The sequence below is a fragment of the Atractosteus spatula genome, chromosome 7 (genome assembly GCF_055471065.1).
Source record: "Atractosteus spatula isolate fAtrSpa1 chromosome 7, fAtrSpa1.hap1, whole genome shotgun sequence".
In the NCBI taxonomy this organism is placed as follows: domain Eukaryota; kingdom Metazoa; phylum Chordata; class Actinopteri; order Semionotiformes; family Lepisosteidae; genus Atractosteus; species Atractosteus spatula.
The window spans coordinates 32871695-32892936 of NC_142712.1; the positions used below are offsets into that span (position 1 = coordinate 32871695).

The 21242-nt window shown below is 41.2% G+C and overlaps 1 protein-coding gene across 1 annotated transcript in view; it reads left to right on the forward strand.

Moving 5' to 3' along the window:
• The window catches only part of scube3 (signal peptide, CUB domain, EGF-like 3), a 116939-nt gene extending 96140 nt beyond the window's left edge, over positions 1–20799 (forward strand). Inside the window, exons 10-23 of the mRNA XM_088920999.1 lie at positions 2702–2818; positions 8068–8190; positions 8657–8773; positions 9088–9183; positions 10679–10795; positions 11414–11575; positions 12242–12445; positions 12897–13058; positions 14312–14479; positions 14761–14922; positions 15045–15242; positions 15881–16033; positions 17248–17327; positions 17941–20799. Coding sequence (XP_088777125.1) covers positions 2702–2818; positions 8068–8190; positions 8657–8773; positions 9088–9183; positions 10679–10795; positions 11414–11575; positions 12242–12445; positions 12897–13058; positions 14312–14479; positions 14761–14922; positions 15045–15242; positions 15881–16033; positions 17248–17327; positions 17941–18093 — 2012 coding nt within the window. The 3' untranslated portion in view covers positions 18094–20799. The remainder of the gene's footprint in view (positions 1–2701; positions 2819–8067; positions 8191–8656; positions 8774–9087; positions 9184–10678; positions 10796–11413; positions 11576–12241; positions 12446–12896; positions 13059–14311; positions 14480–14760; positions 14923–15044; positions 15243–15880; positions 16034–17247; positions 17328–17940) is intronic.
• The last annotated feature ends 443 nt before the right edge of the window (positions 20800–21242 follow it).

A 21242-nucleotide genomic window follows, 5' to 3' on the forward strand; every position in this document is an offset into this window, starting at 1 on the left:
AGTTTTGCTTGCCTTTAAAGTTTGATCATTAAAATGATTGTTGTTAACTTTTACAGTTTTAGAACAAGCTGGCCCAATCCTGTTAGAAGGTATTTACCTTCATGCAGCTTGTGGCCTACAGATTCTGGACTGTTATCAGTTTCCAAATAAGACTGCGTGTGATAGGGCACTCCACTGCAATGCACCAAATGCCATCAGAGATACAATCTGTCTGTTTTTAATCATGTCTCACAATATACTTTTATACTCTGGACAGGTTTAATGCCTAAATTTCTATCTTAAAATAGTTTGGAAATGACTTTAAATTGTATGTAAAATTCTTCATGTTTTGTATAGATGAGGTTCTTTTGTATAAAAATATATATATTTTTCTATGTTTTAAATGAAAAAGAAATTCCCATTGCATAAATAAAACTATCTTTTGAATATAACTATAATTGAGATCTAATGATAAACCACATCATATAGAAAAGATCTGATGTTTATCTTATAAAATTATTATTACTCTTCATGCTTGCATAAGTGCTTTTCTGGACACTCCACTCACTTTATAGGTAATGGGGACTCCCCTCCACCTAAAATGGATTCAAGATGCCAAACAGAAAAATAGATACATGTACATTTACAATGCTCAACTTCACAGTAATAGCCAAGAATTGTAAAGCTAAATCAAATACAGTCGATGTACACACTGCTTAACTAGTTACATAAATTAAATATTTACCCCTATATAAAGTGCAGATTTTCCAAACAAATGCTGCACTATGGTGACTAGGAACAATGTGCGTAGGTGCGGTCCTTTAAATGAGACTCTAAATTCAAATACAAACAACTTGGTAATTAAAGATCACGTGGCATTGTGTGTAAGAGTAATGGCGTTAAGCTCAATGCCCTTACTAAAATCCTCTTGGAGCTTAAACAATCTGGCTTCCCCAAACTTGCCCTTTAATTCAAGTGGTGAAGCAGTACTTTCACTTCTCCACCTGACCTGCTGTGTACTGGGGCTGCTGGTGTAGAATGGCTGCCATGTGTCATTTAAGAGGGTGCTGGACTGCAGTGGTGGATGAAATGTGTCTCTTCCTATATGTACAGAACTTTGGGATCCTTTGTGATGGAAAGTGCTATATGGATACAATCAATGAGTTAATTAGTTTTACAAAGCAGTAAACTCCCTTTGCACACACAGCGCTGCCATCACACATGCCAGGAACTGTCCCCATCAGTGTCTCGATGTCTTTAAAAAGGGGATGGCTTTCTGTTCAGGTATGCAGAGGTCGCTGTAATGTGTGGATCAAAATTAAAGATTAACAATATTGCTCTCTTCTACGGTGCCTTTGAAAACGTGTTGCTGATTTGACCCTTGGTGTGCATGCATAGCATATGAAATACATATATATTATTAGATATGATTCTTAAGCTAGTCTGGGATTATTATTTACTCTCCTCCCCAAAGACGGTAGACTTCTGAGAAGCAGCTGAGCTGCTGAGAAGGCAGGATTTAATGTAAATATCTGGACATGACAATAGCAGAGGTATTTGCCAATTCAATGCAGTTCATGGCGAAAATGGATCAATCACGTGATCTGGTGTCACATTCCGGCTGCTCTGGCACATTCCTAGATAAAGAAAGTGTTTTCCATGCAAATGGTTTCCATATGGGTCATTACAGCTGTCAGATTCAAATATACATATAAATCTATTTATTAGTCTGCTAAATGAGACTTAACTGACTTTTACAGCCACAGTGCAGATTGTGCAGTGATTGGCACCAGTGGATGGATGGCAGATTCAAAAAGTACTGAATTCCCACTGCCAGCACAAAACCTCTCTTATCTTAAGCAGGTTTGAGGAGGACAGGCATTTGGCAGCAGGACAGTGTTGTGTGCCACTAACTACATGGATCAGCTTGGCTCTAGGCCAGTAAAGAACTACTTCCTTGCTTAAAGTGAAAACTACACTTTTCACAGACAAGACAAGCAGATAGGCCTGGCATGTAAAGAACAAATTCCTGCAAGATTAATAAGCCTGTATGTTGAGGGGTGTTCTAAATACTTTTTATGATATAGTGTTTTGGCATTAATATGAATTACCAAACAGAATATATGTGCGGCAGATGAATGTGATGTCGACCCTTAGGACATCCTTTCTGCCAAGGTTGCCAGAGCCTTTTGCAATAAAGGCAGCATTAAATCAAATAATTCTGTTTATCCAGTTCTATTCCCTGTTGCTGCATACACAAATCTAGCCACGCGATCTTAGATTAACATTTTTCAAACTGTGCCATCTCTCAGAGGCAATTTCAGAGCCAAGAAATTCTCAGTTATGTTTTTAAGTATCCAGTGAATCTGCCTGGCACTTGTCTTGGAAAACCGTGTCAATACCAAGACTTGCTGTTCCCTAAGTTGAGGTGTTTTAGTACAGCGTCACCCCTTACTAAACAGTTAATAATCAAATCAATAAGCTAATCAAACAATTAACTATTTGTACTAACACCTTCAGAAGGAATGGCTTAGAAAGGCTGGAATGTGGATGCCCCTGTTTTAGCCTCATTAAAAGATTCAAGAGAGTCATTTTACTTTATCCTCTGAAGGGGCTTGCTGCTTTTCGAAATGAATGCTCAAGTGGACGCAGTGCACCATGTAATACATTGTGTTCCTCTGTCCTGTGTGTTGACGGCTCTTTCTTTGTTCTTCTTCTGCAGATATTGATGAGTGCTCTTTTGATAGAGCGTGTGATCATTCCTGCGTCAATTCCCCTGGCAGCTTTCAGTGCTTCTGCCAGAAGGGCTACGTGCTGTATGGACTGGCCCACTGCGGAGGTAGGCCACCTGAACCATTTCATCTGATTGTCTGGGCGCTGGATGTACTGAGGCCTGCTATGTTAAAACGAGCAGTCTTAAAGTAAAGTTAATACAAGAGGACACAACACAGGCCAAAACAAGACACTAGTTTTCACTGATTACAATTTCTGATTCTTTGATGGTGTATCAGTGGTGGAAATCTCTTTGCAGTCTGAAACAGCCCCTGAAGGCTTTTTAGATTGGACAGGAAGAAATAAAAGTTAGCTTCTTTATAACTGGCAAGAGAACTTACCTAAAAGCTCACTTATCTTCCTATCAAACAAGAAAGTGTAGTATTTCTAAAAAAGGTCTCTTAGAAATACTACACTGCACTAAAATACACTGCACCTAGAGAAATTCACATGTAGACTCTCTGCACTGAGAGAAATGCACTGCTACTGGCACATACAGACTCTCTGCACTGAGAGAAATGCACTGCTACTGGCACATACAGACTCTCTGCACTGAGAGAAATGCACTGCTACTGGCACATACAGACTCTCTGCACTGAGAGAAATGCACTGCTACAGGCACATACAGACTCTCTGCACTGAGAGAAATGCACTGCTACTGGCGCATACAGACTCTCTGCACTGAGAGAAATGCACTGCTACTGGCACATACAGACTCTCTGCACTGAGAGAAATGTACTGCTACAGGCACATACAGACTCTCTGCACTGAGAGAAATGCACTGCTACTGGCACATACAGACTCTCTGCACTGAGAGAAATGCACTGCTACTGGCACATACAGACTCTCTGCACTGAGAGAAATGTACTGCTACAGGCACATACAGACTCTCTGCACTGAGAGAAATGCACTGCTACTGGCACATACAGACTCTGCACTGAGAGAAATGCACTGCTACTGGCACATACAGACTCTCTGCACTGAGAGAAATGCACTGCTACTGGCACATACAGACTCTCTGCACTGAGAGAAATGCACTGCTACTGGCACATACAGACTCTCTGCACTGAGAGAAATGCACTGCTTCTGGCACATACAGACTCTCTGCACTAAGAGAAATGCACTGCTTCTGGCACATACAGACTCTCTGCACTAAGAGAAATGCACTGCTACAGGCACATTCAGACTCCTTCCTCACTTTTCCATTGTCCTCACTTCAATTCAAGAGCAGTACATACCCAATGAGCAGAAATACTCGCTGTGGTTTTGTCCTTCCGAAATCTCATGAAGCCACTGTAACTCCAATGACAGGATAGCTTTCCTATTGCTTCCTAAGGGGTCCCCATGATTTCCACAGGAGACTTTTTATTAAGGGAATATTAAGATTACACAATCCATGGATTGGATTATTTTAGTGAATTATCATTATCATTATAATATCAATGTTTTTCCCTTCTAAAACACCTATCAACTGAATTGATTACATTCAGTGTAGTTCTTTATTGCAAATATGAAAGTGACTATATATTTGTGAAGAGTTGCCAAAGGCTTAGAGTGTTTCAAATGAATCCTAGCAGATCAGTTCAAAATGTGATCATTAATTCTGTGTGAGCTAATCTCTTGAGAATCTCTGCGTGGCCAATCCCAGTTGTAGTACAGGATCATGTAGAGACAGTCAGGCTGCTTTTCACACTCCCCAAGTGTTTTCAGCACCGCTGCAGTCTTACTGAGGTCGTACGGGGCGATCCCTTTGTTTATCTAACGCCAGAGACTCTGGAGTCAGAGTGCCCATTTTTCACAAGAAGAGCAGTGTAGAAAAAATAAACTCCTGGGCCCTTCCTCTCAATGTGTGCAAGAGTGGAGCGTCATAAATCCTGCTGGCTATCTGAGAGTTCCGACAGAGCAGACAATCTTGGGGGAGCAGGGTCTATCATTCATCACCATTGCTCTTAACAATGGGCAACCCGCCTGCCCTCACACTCCTTCCTGACTCCTGACTCTCTTATACATACACACTCTGACGAGCATGTATACATGCAGTGACACACAGGGGCACAGAAATCTCAGATCTTTGCTGCTGTACACCGACACTGCTCCTGAGTGATACGTGTGGATCTCTTCAGAGCCCTGTAATCAATCGAGCAGCCCTAACTAAATAATAAACCACTGAGACTCTACACTGGGTGGACCACTTTCAGTGCTGTATATGCATGTGACACTTGTGGATTCATTTAGGAATGTGGCTTCAGACTCTAATGAATACATACTGTATGCAGTCTTGAAGAAGGCAATAGGAGTTAGGTTTTGCATTATGCATCTTGAGAAAACTGAACAGTAGCTCTTAACAAAAGTGAAAATGTACAAAGGAAAATTGCTGGGGGAATATATTCAGTCAATGTAAGGAGCCAAGCAGTAGTGAAGCTGTTTGCCATGTAGTGATAAAATTGAGCTAGCCGTGGGACTATTTCAGTACTTAATAGCCCAACCAATTTACCCGTGGTGGAACGTGATTTTTGTTCGGAGAGCCTATTCAGTCGCTTCACTACATGGTTCCTGTTGGCACGGTTATTATATATATATAATACATATATCACCTACAATTAACAATTCATACTTGATCAGTAACATTATTGCATATCCTGGAGCTAAGTTAAGGTATAACAATATGCTGTTCAATAATCTGCAAATATCCATTAGTCATAACTTTTATCTCCCAACACAAACTTAACCTTGCAGTTATTTTTATTTATTTTGGCACAATGGTGCAGTGGTTAACACTGCTGCCTCACAGCATGGGGCCCTAGGCTCAATTCCAGACCGAGGGTGCTGTCTGTGTGAAGTTTGTATGTTCTCCCTGTGTTCACATTGGTTTCTGGGTGCTCTGGTTTCTTCCCACAGTCCAGACTGGTAGGTTAATTGGCATCTTGGAAAATTGGCCTCAAATGTGAGTGTGTGTGTGTCTGTGTGTCTGCCCTGCGACAGACTGGTGTCCTGTTCAGGGTGTATCCTGCCTCGCACCCCTTGCTTGCCGGGTTAGGCTCCTCTGTGGCCCTGAATTGGAAGTGGATAGAAAATGGATGGATGGAAACATTTTATATTTGCAAAGTTAAGAAATACTCTGTAAGCTGTAGTTTTAGTTCTCACTGTAGTCCTAGAAGGTTTATCACAGCTTTAGCAACAGCCATTTTAATTGAATTGTGTTGAGATATCGTTGTCTGACTGGGGACTCAGCCTATCCCTGCTCAGTGGGAGCTTGAGCCATAGATACAGACAAGACTCTCATTGCATAGCATTTTGAGCCATTTCTGTTTTTGACAACCTGCAGATATCTACAGTATAAATCAGTCTACATCGGATTCTTGGAATTTGCTCACAAGGAACAGAAGAGAATTGAATTGATCGATGTGCATTGACACCTATTGAAACATTTTACTGCAAGTTTCTAGTTTGTTTTCCTACTTTCTGAGACTTGGATGAATGCCTGTGACATAAACAAAAAAGCAACTGCATGAAATAATTGAGGTATACCGTTAATTCAGGAGGTCAGTGTGTGCCAGATTCATTTTTTTGTCTCTGCCCAGAATGTTCCACCGTAAAGATGAATTATAGGCCCTTCGGAGCACTCAGAAACATGGCATGGAAGACAGAGCATGTTAAAGGTGTGAGCTCCGGGGCATTCAGGCATGAGCACAGCAAAACAACGCAATTATTGGCAGACAGGCTCATTTTTTAAGCCCATAGAGCACTTTATTCTTTACCAAAATAACAAATACATTTCAGATTGTTGTAAATCACTGTGTTGGGCTTATTGATGTAATGATGTTACTGCACAAGTTAAGTGTAATAATAGTGACTGGTGATCAGACCTTGAATGTAGCAGGATTCCATGTTAATGGCATTCCAAATTCCCCTTTTCTTGTAGAAATATGACAGGAGTTTACGTACCATACTGTCAGGGAGAAATCAACACTCCTATTCTCTTAGCCCGCATGTCTTCCAAGTGAGTTCAGGGGCTGATGAACTACTAGATTAGCTCTATTAAATAAGAGCTTGTATGGCCTGCGTGTGGCTTAGCTGTCAGTTTAAAAGGAGGCTATAATTTACTGAAGTGGTTTCCCAGACTGGGACCAAGTGTACTCAGTGGGGTGAAATGTACTTCCATTCCAGTTTCAGAAGCTTCAAACACATGTGACAGGATCTGGCTAGGATTTCAGCTGAATAACCAGCTCACGAATGAAAATAATCGCATTATGAAGTGTGTGCATTGATGGATATCAAAATAATTGTCTCCTCAAGAAAAACCCTTTATTAAATGATACTTGGACGCCATCCTTTCCTTTGCAGTTACACATACTTTTTCAGTTTTTTAATACTATAAATATAATATGGAAGCACATAAAAAATCTCTCTAAAGACAGCAGGAGCATTTTCTGCACGCCATGTTTGGTGTGATTAATGCTTCTTTTGTTATTGGGGTTTGTCTTCCAAAAGCCAGAGAGACAGGCTTTTCTTTTCCTTTTTGTAATAAATTCTTTGTTTCCGGTATGCTGGGCACAGAGCGGCAGAGAGCTGCGCTGTGTCTTGTTGCCTTCACTATACCACACAACGATTCGGATGAGAACTAATTCTCTAAATCGCTGTTAATACTGGGCTTTGCACCGAAGGGCATGTTTGGTTAGACTGGGATAATGGATTGTTTTAAATGAGACTCCCACACTGGAGCCCTCTTAAATGGAGATTTAGGAGTAATGGGTAGGTTCTGAGCAGGAACCATGATGAAGAAATGATAGAGCTCGCAAAGTCACAGAGAGGCCACAGCTGCCAAGACTCAAACAAGCCTTGAATGGATCAGCGAGAGTCTGAAAACATCCATTTCTCCATAAGTGTAAGGGTGGGTTAGCAAAGGGCTCTAGACTAGGTGTCTCCTCCAACCCTCCAATCCCACAGAAGGTAGCTCCCATGACTTTGTTAATTATCATAGTTTTATATTTAATTACCAATTAAGCAATTAAAGAATGTGGGTGGGGGGAAACGGCCTGTATATTATGGACACGGAAAGAAGCAGGATTAAGCACAACGATATTTTACTCTCCAAATAGCTTCATCATCATTTATACAGTAAGTGTATGAATTAAATAGCAGTATAATCTAGGAGCCTTCCTTACCTCTGCTTGTTTTAGATTGTTTTGTAGGCAAGTGAGAGTTATGTTATTAAAACATTAACGTGGAAAAAAACAAATCTGGGAATGCACATTTTTGAATTTCATGTGACCCATCATATGTGACCATCCCTCTACCTGTGCTTATCTTATGCAGATATTGACGAGTGCAGCATTAACCACGGGGGCTGTAAATTCGGCTGCATGAACACTTTGGGAAGCTATGAGTGTACCTGTCCCCCTGGCTACAAACTTCATTGGAACAAGAAAGATTGCATCGGTAAGTAGGAAACACTGACATCTGGTGGTCAGAACTATGAATCGCAGCTAGCCTTCTCTAAATAAGGAGAGTATGTGCTTCCCTATAGCGCATCTATAAAAAACATTAACATTCACAAAAAACATTTAATATGTCTAACATTTGAAAATTTTTTTTTTTGCTATGCATAAATACAGACTATTATTTAAGTAGACAATACAGTGCACGAAGCAGCATGCAATTGCTGTGCGTTTAGCTTTCGTTAGTTTGGTTGAATAAAAAGGGCAGTGTAAACCAGGACACATGTCCAGGCTTTTACTGTAAGCACCTCTAATAATTTACTTGGCACAGATTTAAAAATGCAGAAGCAAAGTCTGTGCTGTAACTTATTGGCGTGTGCTTGTGTTTATTTTCCTGGCTGTCTGCATTTGTGTTTATCTGTGTCTGTGTGTACATGAGGGCATATATCTGTGAGTGTGTATTTCAGAGCTGGTGAAGTGCGTGTCCAGCTGGGTCTCTCCCAAGGCCAGCCTGACCTGCAGCAAAACTGGCAAGAAAGAGAGCTGCTCCCTCACCTGTTCCTCCAAAGCTCACTATCTGGCAGGTAGGCCGTAGAAACTCACAGGCACAGTGGCCTTGGGCCTCCCTAGCTGCTGTGAAAGGCTGGACCATTGACCTCTGAAATTAACACCTTTCTACCATGTGTAGTTGTAAAATAGTTCGACAAACCCCCTCATGACGGTTAACCCTGTATCTTAAAACTCAAGTATCTGTTTAGTAATATGGCTCAGTTTCAGTAATAGCAATAAACAAGTGGGGAATATGCTTGAGGCAGTCACAGAGGAAATCTTCAAATGTATTTGCATTTCTGTGTGTCTGGAGTGGCTGATGCCCTTGTTTCTTGTGGTTTCATTGCAGAATCTGATAACAGTTATACAGTGAGCTGTGGGATTCCTATCCTCCGTGGCAAAAGTACCCCCAAAGCGAACAGCAGCAACTCACAGAGCTGTATAGGTAACCCCCCATTTCAGTGCTAAACGGATAATAAGCCACAGTTTCTGCATTTATTTCTCTTGTCCAGCCCTCGACGCATGCTGCATAACAGCCATATCATTTTTTTATTCAGTGTTTTTTTATCCTGCAACTGCAGTTGCTGCTGAAGACAGGCTAACTATTTCAGATTGCTTTGATCTTTATTGATGCTTTGTCTCTTGCTCTTCTTATTCATCCTGAAAATAAACGTCATCAGTAAAATTCAGTCATGAAAGTTTTGATGCATTCCTATTATTCTCCTTCATTAGAACAGCTGGCTCAGTCTATTAGACACATGCCAGTATTTCTCCTATTAAGATACAGGCAGCCAAAGATGACATTTTGTTTCGTGCTGATATTATTTAATTTCTTTAGATAACTTCATTTTGATCATTCTCAAAGACTCTTTTATTCTTTTGAATTACTGTATGTACCCTGAACATCATGATTTCTGCCCACTATCACTATTTCCTTTCGTGGGCAGTAAGACCTCCCCCCATTTTCAGGAAATCTGTAGAAAGATTTCTTGAAAATCTCAACGGACTGGTGTATCTTTCCAGGTTATACTAAATGACTGGTCATTTATACATAAAAATATATAATTTTTATATATATATAATATAAAGATATGTATGTATATTATTCTTTATTTGCAATAATCTGAATTTCAGTCCCACTCAGATGTCTCTCTGAACTCTATCATAGCCAGTATTATTTGGAAGGGCATGTGGCCAAGGGTTTGATTGATGACCTTTCAGCACCCCAAAGCTTATGGTGGTTTGGCTTTATCTACATTTAAATATTATTATTGGGCATTTCAGTGAAGAGTGTTTAGGACTTGGCATAGATTATACCCCTTAGACTTTAGGTTCTTTTATTTTCTGTCCCAAGAGGAAGGACTGCATCTTTCCAAATGGGCCATCTAACAGCTTTGGACATATTGGACATGTGGAAAATAGTCAGCCACTTTTATGGAATGACCCTGTAATTTAACTTACAAAAATCTACTAAAAAATACCCCCATCTTTTCTATGATTCACTTTTTTGTTGCTGCTGTCTTTTTGTGAACTCTCTTTGCCCTTTTCATTTGCTGATACTATATTATAGTTATTGTCTACCAATTCAAAAGAAAATAAGAAACATTTTGACACCGGAGATCATTGAAATAGTTGCAAATCAGAAATGATGTTCAGGTTTTGATGCGAGTGAACACTTTTAATGAAATCACAGGATCGGGTAACATTCTCCTTGCACCGTGCTGAAGTTGCTTGTTATTCTGATTATCATTAATTCCTGTATTTTCTGTCCTCTTGTAATGCAAGTGTCATGACACTTATGGAAATGATTGTGATTAAGAGAAGCTGAAGTAGAGTCAGCGTACGGGGTCACTGTGGTGTCAGAGAGGTGAGGGTAAAGGGAGAGAGAACTGATCCTGTTGTGTCAGGTTAACTCCACACGCTGCTCTGTTTGTCTGTAGAGACTCTGGCTCCACCAGTGAAGCACAAAGCCTCTTTCAAGATCAAAGACGCCAAGTGTCACCTGCACCCCAAACTGAAGGGCCGCCAGGAAGAGGGTGGACGCCAGCTGGGGCCAGGTGGGACATGATAGGCGTAAGCATGTGAGGGAGTGTGTGTACAGGTCTACACACTCACTCCCTTCATAAAACGTCTCAGAAGAGAGATGTGAGGAATATGTTGCTCACTCTTAAAGTGAAAGAAATCTGTAACACAGGGGGCAAATTACTACAAAATAATGAGTGCTTACAGCCTTGCTGTGTTAAAGTAAACAGCCCTGAATTACCTGAAAAACAGCCCTCCTCTGCACCTACAGTATAATTATAACCCTACTGCATTAGTGTCGGTGTAAGGCCTTACATGACACACAAAGCCAAATTTCCAGACACAGATGGGTTTGTGTCTGTTCTGTTTTAAATTTGTTGATGTGAAGCAGCTGCTTTTTTTCGTATGCCAGGGCTCTGTATCCCGTTGTCACTGAAACCCAGGGTTCAGCTATAGATTTCATACTGTTTTGCAAGTTGTGGAAGAATTGTAGTGATTCCGTATTTAAAAATATGTCCACCACCGGCAGCAGCAAACTCCAGAATCAAAGGTCATCACTGTCTTGCAAAGCCAATTTCCAGGCCAGTCTCACACACTGAACCCCCCCCCCCTCCTCTGCATGCCTCTCAGTGGCTATGTCTGCTTTTCCCCAGGGAGTGGGCAGCCCTGCAGCGACTGCTTCGTCACCTTCGTCAACCTGAAGTGTGACTCCTCCAAGAAAGCAAAGGGCCGCCGTACCCGCAACCCCCCCAACAAGGAGGTGACCAGGATCACGCTGGAGCTGGAAGCAGAGATCAAGCCCGGTGACGTCACAGGTGAGGGGACACCGAGCGCACCGGAAACATGCTGCAAACGTCTCAGCAAAGAGACCCAGCATCGTACCTGCTAGGCAGGGCATAGTCCTGCCTTGCACCCTGTGTTTCCAGGAAGGGCTCCAGGGTGCTGTCCTAACCAGAAGTAACCAGGCATTGTGAAAATAAAATAAAGAACAGATCACTGTCTGTCCTAGAGCTTCAAATGGTTAACAAATTCTGTAGCTGGCCCACCTCTCCTTAATCCAAGAAACAACTTTTCTTTTCTTTCTTTCTTAACTGTTTTTGCTTCGTTACAGAAAGGCTTACAAGTTGGATCATCACAGTGATGTTTTTTGTAACCTGTATTCTGGTGGAAGTGTCTTGCAGTTCAAAGCACTGATCTCTGTCCAATAAGGGAAAGCATTGTCTTTTGGAGAATAGTCATCTTGTGCCTAAGTGTTGGAAGAAAAAATGTTTTCCTAATCTTGTTATTGATCAAGTTGAAGTATGTTCTTTATTGATTATTTAATGCTACATAGATTACCCTGAAATCAAAGAGGGTGTAATCAACACCATTGGAAACAGGGTGAATAAGGAGAATGGGTTATTGTGATTTTGATGTGCACCTATGTCTTAATGTGTCCCCCCACTCAGATATAATCTGTGTGTGCCCCTGCATTTTCCCAGGAAACTGCAATCTGAACTGCCTAAGACAACGTATGGAGAAGCAGGTGAAGTCCTACATCAAGACCCTGAAGAAATCCATCAACCAGGAACGCTTCCTGATCCGCGTGGCTGGGCTGGATTATGAGGTGGCCCAAAAGCTGGCGGGAGCCACCGAGAAGCAGGAGAACTGTGGACCGGGTCGGGAGAGAGAGAGTGGGCGCTGTGGTAAGGGAGGGGCTGACGGCAGCATCTCCAACTGAGAGACACAGCCATAGAGCTTAGAAGTGTTGAAAAGCAAACATAGGCAGTAAACAGCTTATTTTGTATCTTAACACACTTACCACACTTAGTGACAGAACAGGCACCATATATGTGTGTCAAAAATTGCTCATACTGTATTGATATGGTCTATGTGAGGAGGAGTATATAAGGAGACTATATGAGAAAGACACACAAAATGCAGATTAAATTCCACTTATTTAAAAAAAAGCTTTTCAAAATGTTGTGTTTCTCATTTGTTTTTATCCTGTATAAGACTGGAGTTCTATACAGTAAATTAGCTGAAAAAAAGAGGACTGAATGTCATATAAAAAGAAGCTTTGTCATATAAAAAACATGCTTCTGTATCTGTCACACTGCACACAGTCTCTCACTCATGTCTTTGCTGCTCTTTCAGTCAGATGTGTGCCCGGCTCCTACTACCATGGGGAGCAGGAACGGTGCCTTCCGTGCCCACCAGGCACCTTCCAAGAGAAGGAGGGGCAGCTGGCCTGTGACCTCTGCCCTGGAAGTGAAGGCCATGGACCTTCTGGCGCTCGAAATATAACATCCTGTGCAGGTATGTCCAGAGTACTCTTGCAGCCTTTCTCCAGATGTTCAGAGTACACTTCAATCACAACACAGTGTGTCAAATGACTAGGGTTTTCCTGTCACAAAGCAAAATCCGACTATACAGTTGTTGTGTTTTAACATACCAAGCACTGTCATACTTAAATGAGCAGCTTTGACAAAGAGGGATATAAAAATAAACAATAATCTTTTGTTTAATCAAAAGCCTAATATTTATCCCATTTTTTATATTTAATATGTCACAGCTGTGTATATGCATTCTCACATTCTTTACCAATGTATTTGTATACAGTATATAACATAATAATAATTAACCATTATTAATGGTGATATTATCAGCTTTAAGCTTGATTTAATCAGATCTCAAAAGCTAAGCAGCAGTGATCCTTATCTATACTGGGATGGGAGACCTGTAAGGAAAACTGGGATGATCCTGTAAATGGTGTTAGTGGAATAGTAGGGGGCTCTCTTTCCCCTGGACCAGAATTTCCAGAACCAGTGCCCCAGTGATAAGGAGTACTGTGCTGTAAAAGACAGTGTCCACTGGGTAAGACATTGAAACCACAGTCCTGATTAGGGTCATTAAAGACCCCTTGTCACCCCATGTAAGAGCAGAGATATAAAGAGAGGAATAAAATTCCAATCTTACCTTGCACAATCTGGCCTCATTAAAGTTACCCCTTTATGTATTTAGTGAAGTAATTTCACACTTCTCTACATGATCTGCTGTGTAGCAGGGCTGCTGTGCATCATCTACGTGAGTGCTGTACTGCAGAGGTGGATGAAGAGGGTTTCATCCATTATTTAAAGGGCTTTGTGATCTTTTGGGATGACAAGCAAGGAATAATTATTATAATAATCAAATGTGTGATGATAATTTCTGGAAGGTACTGTATATCTTACTCGATAAATATGCTTTTACATATTTTCCATATGAAGCTGAAGTACAGTAGGTAGCTGAGTCAGTATGGGAAGGCTCGAAGAAACAGGTTTCGTTCCATGCTGACAGCAAAAGTAATGAAACACAACATTTCGCCTGTGGAGCCTTCTTCAGGTGGTACATTTTTTTCTTTCCTTTCATTTGTTTTCCTCTCAACATGGAATAAATCTTTACCTGTTCCATTACATAAATGAAGCGAATATAGAACCGGTATACCCCAGTTATACCTTATATTATAAAATATATTCTATATTTTGAGCAAGTAATAATGCAGCTGTGTTCCGTCTCTCTGCTGCACTCAGGTCAGTGCCCCACAGGGCATTACTCCACCGACGGGTTCAAGCCCTGTCAGCCATGCCCACATGGCACCTACCAGCCAGACACAGGCCGGACCTTGTGCTTCCCCTGTGGGGGGGGGTTGAGCACCAAGTGGGAGGGTGCCAGTTCCTTCCACGACTGCGAGGCCAAAGGTGAGCTAGCCTTCTCCCTAGAGAACCCCATTCAGGGTTCGCAAAGGTGGTGCTACAGGCCGCGTGCTTAAAATTAAAAAAACGTGTTTCAAACCCTAGCCCTAACCCTCTTCCTAAGGACAGCTGATTTATGTTTCTGTTATGATATTTGTTGTACCCCAGACATAGCTCCACTTCAGTGTATAACTATAAGTTCTGCTAGGCCATTATAGTGCAGAATGTTATGTTCCTCACCTATTCTTTGGCCTTACTAATCCATGTCCTATCCCTTTTCTCTGCAGTTCAGTGTTCTCCTGGTCACTACTACAATACTACAGTCCATCGATGCATTCGCTGCCCAGTGGGCACCTATCAGCCAGACTTCCGCCAGAACTACTGTATCTCCTGCCCTGGCAACACCACCACAGACTTTGACGGCGCCACCACTGTCTCCCAGTGCAAGAGTAAGGCCCTTCAGACATGCCTCGCCCTTCTTTGACTCCGTCTGAGTTCTCACAGTGGAATATCTAAACTTGTCCTGTCTGTCATGTGCGCGTTCTTGTACATGTTTGTGTTCACAATACAGACCGGGAGTGCGGTGGTGAACTGGGCGAGTACACTGGCTATATTGAGTCACCCAATTACCCGGGCAACTACCCTGCCAATGTGGAGTGCACTTGGAACATCAACCCCCCACCCAAGCGCAAGATCCTCATTGTGGTGCCCGAGATCTTCCTGCCCTCCGAGGACGAGTGTGGGGACGTGCTGGTGATGCGCAAAAACTGTGAGTTCAGCCTCTCTGCCTTTCTGGTAGCCCTCAGTCACACTACCAGATCGCCTCAACACGATGCGGGTACCATGTCAGTAATGAAACAGCTACGCTAAACAAGGACTAGAACACCACGAAATAAGCTGATTTATATACAGTACCAGAATATGTCAAAAGGAAGTTGACAGCTAATGTACAGTAAAAAAAAAGTTTAATTAGAAGGATTTGTTGTTGCTTGATAGTTTTTTTGTTTAGATCACTGCACTGTTAAATATGTACCCTAAAACATGGTAGAATTGCCCCACTTTTAACAAAATACATTTCAAATACATTTAAAAAAATATCAGCTTTTTGCGTGACTGTGTACCTCTGGCCCCACATGTTACACGAGACCGGATAGTTTTTTTGCGCTCCATTGTTGTGTGTTTTACATATTGTTTGTCACAGCTGCTCATTTTAAATAGCAAGGTTCTGTATCTGTAGTTCTTCCTGAATGTGTTTATTTGTTGTGTTGGTGTTGAAGCTTAATGTTCGTCCGCGATTTGTCACATAACAAAATGTCCTGAACAATTTCTAGTTAAGGCATTACTAATAAGCATTACTGACGTCGTACACACTGCTTCTGTCTCCCTCTTTTGCCCATTATCCTCCAGCCTCTCCAACCTCCATCACCACCTACGAGACGTGTCAGACATACGAGCGTCCCATTGCCTTCACCGCGCGCTCTCGCCGCCTCTGGATCAACTTCAAATCCAACGAGGCCAACAGCGCCCGGGGCTTCCAGATCCCCTACGTCACCTACGATGGTAAAGGCCTAGCGCAGTGTTCACGACACCCTACAGTGTTCAGAGCACCTAACAGTGTTCACAACACCCAACAGTGTTCACAGCACCTAAGAGTGTTCACAACATCCAACGGTGTTCACAAAACCCAATGGTGTTCACAAAACCCACTGGTGTTCACAACACCCTACAGTGTTCAGAGCACCTAACAGTGTTCACAACACCCTACAGTGTTCAGAGCACCTAACAGTGTTCACAACACCCAACAGTGTTCACAGCACCTAACAGTGTTCACAACACCCAACATTGTTCACATCACCCAACAGTGTTCTAAGCACCCAACAGTGTTCAAGTGGTCACAACTCCTAACAGTGTTCACAACACCCAACAGTGTTTACAGCACCCAACAGTATTCACAGCACCTACCAGTGTTCACAACTTGTAACAATGTTCACAGCACAAAACAGAGTTCACAGACAGTCATCTAAAGAAGCATGTGAACACCATCCCATAACAAACATTTCAGAACCAAGCCAAAGGTAGTATTCACAATGGTGAATGTCTCTGTTGGAGATATGTTAGATGTCATGGAGATCTTTAGCAAACTATGATAGAGGTACACTTCTTAAAACATAGCTTTCTACCATAAGTCATGCCTGAACATAGGGTGCACCTAAAGGCTAGCTCGTCATGGGAAATGACATCATACATAGGAACTGCTGTCTATAAATGAAGGAGTAGAAGTGTAGGGTTAGCAGTACCAATATTTTTCCTCTGCTGTTGACCTTTTTGACCTTTCACAAATCCCTGTAGTGGGAAACCATGTACTGCTTTGGGCAATAGTATTCACGTTATATCAAAATGTTTACATTGTTCATTTGTACTGTACATATTTGTCAATGCCATTATAACATGAATACTAATACAGTAATATGTCCAGCACTTTTTGAAGCATAGTTATTTTGCCATGTGAACAATCATATATATTTTATTTCCCCCATACCTCCCCTACTTACTCTTTGATCCCACACTGCGGTGTTTAGAAGCAGTAAAATGTATTGTTCACAAAATATATGCCTTGAAAAAATCCTGTTCCACGGTATGCTGAAATGTCAGAATATCTGTAGGCTTAACACTGGCAGACAAGTCTGAAAGCAAAAGATCCATAGGTTAGAGGCTGATGTGTGTTGCACTGGATTCACACTGTGTGTGTCTAATATCTGCGCTCTGTTTTGCAGAGGACTATGAACAGCTGGTGGAGGACATTGTGAGAGATGGCAGGCTGTATGCGTCTGAAAACCACCAAGAGATCCTGAAGGTGAGACCCTGTGTCTGCAGTCATCTGGATCTTTCCTTTTGGGCTTTTTTAAACCCTAATTTTGGGATGTCTCAAGACTAATCCAAAACCTCTCCTCCTGACACTAGATAGTAGAATTGGGAAAGGTTTTTTTAATGTATCGTGTTAAACACTTTGAACGTTTCAAAACAAGTATATTGGGATAGTCCAGACCAGTGTGGATCTGCTCAGGTTGACGTTCGAGTGGCATGCGTCAGCTGCAAAGGAACACGTAGTGGTGAATTCCATGATAAAAAAATAGAAAGGAGCAACACAACATTTGGGCTGTAGAGAACCCCGAAGAAGGATTTACACCGCAAATTGTGCATTTCTCCTTTCTATTTTCAACATGGAATTATTTGTTCCTTTGAACTGGCTGATGCAGCTGAGCTTTAATTTTCAAGCTGAGTTGCCGGCTCCTAGCCTGACATAACTGGTCTTTGATAATGCAAATGCATTTTGTTTTCTACAGCCCCACTCCATAAAATGTGAAAGAGCAGGGCACAGTTTACGCTTTGCAAACCTGACCTAAAAAACAGTTGAACTGTGCCGGTGTGCCGGTCTCTTGACGTGAGCTTGCTGTTATCCTTGGCAGGATAAGAAGCTGATTAAAACCCTGTTTGATGTGCTGGCTCACCCAAACCACTACTTCAACTACACCACCCGGGAGTCCAAGGAGATGCTTCCACGCTCCTTCATCCGCCTGCTCAGCAGCAAAGTCTCGGCCTTCCTCAGACCATACAAGTAGCCCCAGGGCCAGGGAGCCAGCTACATAGCCCGCAGCAGCAACAAGATGACAAAGAGACTCTCTTTTTATGGCTTTTAAAACATACGTCACTATGCAGATTTTCATTTTTTTTCGGCTTTTATTTCTACCGGCGGATGTCGCCCACCAAGCTGACTCCAGTCTTCTCATTGAGTCAGACCAGATTTTGGTTTGATTGGCTCTTCCCCATCTTTATTTATCGCCACTTGTTGTTGTGTCCATTTTTTGTTTGTCTGAAGTCCCGTGAAAGACGTTCGCAAAACCCTGTGCTTTAGCTGCAGCGAGAACTGTCTCCATCACAGCTGCTTCCTTTCAAGGTGAAAGAACATCCTTATTAGAACAATAAGGAACTTTTACATACTTAAAATGAATTGAAATTTTCACCGGATGTGTGAAAGTGGTAAAGTGCTTTCTTGTTGGACTCTTATGTAGTCTCCTTTTCCTAAAATGGGACTTGAGCTCTGGTATCTCTTATTGTTTTGTACATCTTAACTATGTTCAGAGCATTACTATATTCAGGCTCTTAGAGCAATGCTTCTTAAGGTCTTGCTGTTAAAACAGTTCGATTTCTTATCTTTTTATGTCCGTTTATTGTTGGATTGTATTAGTTTGTGTTGCTTCCTTTTAAACCGTTCTTATATTCCAAGTTAAATAGCTTCTCCAAACAGAAACCTCTATTTTCAGCACACATTTAGTGCTTCCAAAAAACACAGTATAGGAAACCTAGAGAAACCCGAGTCTGTGATCACAATGTGTTTTAATGTGCTTCACATTAAAAACAGTCCCTTAACAGAGACTGAAAAAAAATGTTCCTGGGACATCAGGTGCTCACTTCAATGGTCACTTTAAAACTTGTTTCGATTTGAACCCTTGAATATTTAAGGGTTTCCCCCCAGAAGGAGCTACTTTTGTTGAAAAAAAAATGGATCTGATAGAAGAGAGAGAATTGAAAAGGGAAAAAGGTGACCGAAGGAGATATATGAAAAGAGCAATTAAGGCATACTGTAGCAGGTATTCGAAACTGGCAAGTTATTCAGATAATGCTTAGGCCTCGTTTAAGTCACAGCTGTGACCCTGAGATCTTGATTCATTGTTGTAATTAACTGACTGTGATGAAGTTTGAGCCCAGGTTTTCCAGGTGGCCCACCCCAAATGAATACCCCTTCACCCAAAGAAGCCAAGTCCTCTGCTGATACCTTTCTCCCCCTCCAACTCTGTCCCACCAAAATCAGCTCTTCCAAAGACTGCCTCAGTGGCAAGATCATCCTTTTTTATTTTATGCACTAGATCTAGACCCACCATCCTACCTTTGTTGTAAAAGTGCAATGATTTTAGTCTCCTTTTGTTGTTCTTTTGTATACAGCAAGGGAAGAACAATATTTATACCTGCCAAAACTGTACAATGGAATGTCTTTTTTATTTTTTTAAAGAATATATTCTTACGTTACTTTTGAAATACAGCGACTGGCACTTGGGTTGTATTTAAAAACAAAACAGGATCTAAACTTTTTCATGTCCCTTAAAAATGGATGTCATTTTAATTTAAATAGTAATATACATGTATATATCTAAAGAACATCCTTGCGGATGAACAACTTTACAGGTCTTAAAACAAAGTCCTTCACATTATTGAAACTTCCTTGTGGTGCATATATACTGTTAATACACATAGTGTGCAAGTTTATTAGAATGCCCCCAGTACTTCTGTAAACATTCATCTGCTGTGAATGTGAAACCACTCTTTCTTTAAAATCCTGGTAAACTGTCAAAATAGAAAAATTAGGTTAACAAATTTAATTTATGTCCATATGCCACACATATCAGATCATTTTAAAATGTTTAGAGAAAACTAAAACATAGACTTAAATATAGCAAAATAGAAAAAAAGACTGCTTTGAAGTTTGGTTTTGATTATCTTCACAAAATAGGTGGACAGCAGTCAGTACTATTACCAGCCATCCTATTTGTAGTATCTTATCCCAGGAAAAATGCTGATTAGGTAGAATTTCATATGCCAGTAAGATAATGACTTCAAATAAACCTCCAGTAAAAACTTAACTTGGATTTAGTTGTTATGCTGCTTCAGGTTAGATAGGTTTATGAAAATGTCATGTACAGTACTTTTTTGGGGTACAAAGCTCTATAATTCAAGAACCCCATTAAATGTGCACATCACTGCACAATATTTCTACAAATAGAATAATCTTCTGTCAATTGATACAAGTTTAGCAGTAATTGCATAAAAAAATAAACAAATCGCATGGTTGTCATACTACAAGAACACATTTCCAGGTGTTCCAGTGCACCTTCATGATCAGAGACGCATCAGGAGGACAGTAGAGCCCGGGCTGCCATCGCTGTGTTTTCTTGAATGTTATGAAAGAAGCCAAGCTGCATCAGTTCTCTTGAGTCTCATATTTATATCGGCTTTTTTTTATTATTCCGTTTCCGCAAATCACTGTTCAACCGCCCTCTTCCTCCTCTTCCTTTCCCAGCGCATCAGCCTGAACACAAACACACACTCATTTTTGTTTTATTGCCTTTTTTTTAAAAAAAATAAGAGTTTGCTATGATGATGTATCATAGAGTTGATAATGGTATTTGCACTTGAAAATTGTTATTGCTCATGTAAAAAATAATGTCTGGATTTTGTATTGTCTTTTTTAATGAATGGAATTTGGTGTTCTTACGTGTTTACAAGTTCTTGTGTCTTTCTTTACTGAAACCCGTGGGTCTCAATGTAGCAAAACTAAAGAAATCAGATCTTATATTTCTAGCATTGAGTCATCTTCGTGATCCTACGGTGCCTTCAGTAATACGCAGACAAGACCAAACCTGAGCTCATCTTTTTTACAGTTTCTTTGCATGCATGCATTTTGGAGATTGAATAATTGACCGAAGAGCTACAGCACACCTACACATACATATATCAGCATACTCTATTGTAAATGAAGAAAAAGCCAAACAGGAAGGTAATGCCACGTCATATACAGAAACGGAGAGAGCTTCCTATTCTCACTGCCCAGGAATGTCACAGCTTTGAACAAACAATTCAGTAGAAGCACACATCTTCTTCCAGGCAACTACACATCAGACAGCGAGCCAGCAGGGCTTGCATTCGAGCGTTGCTA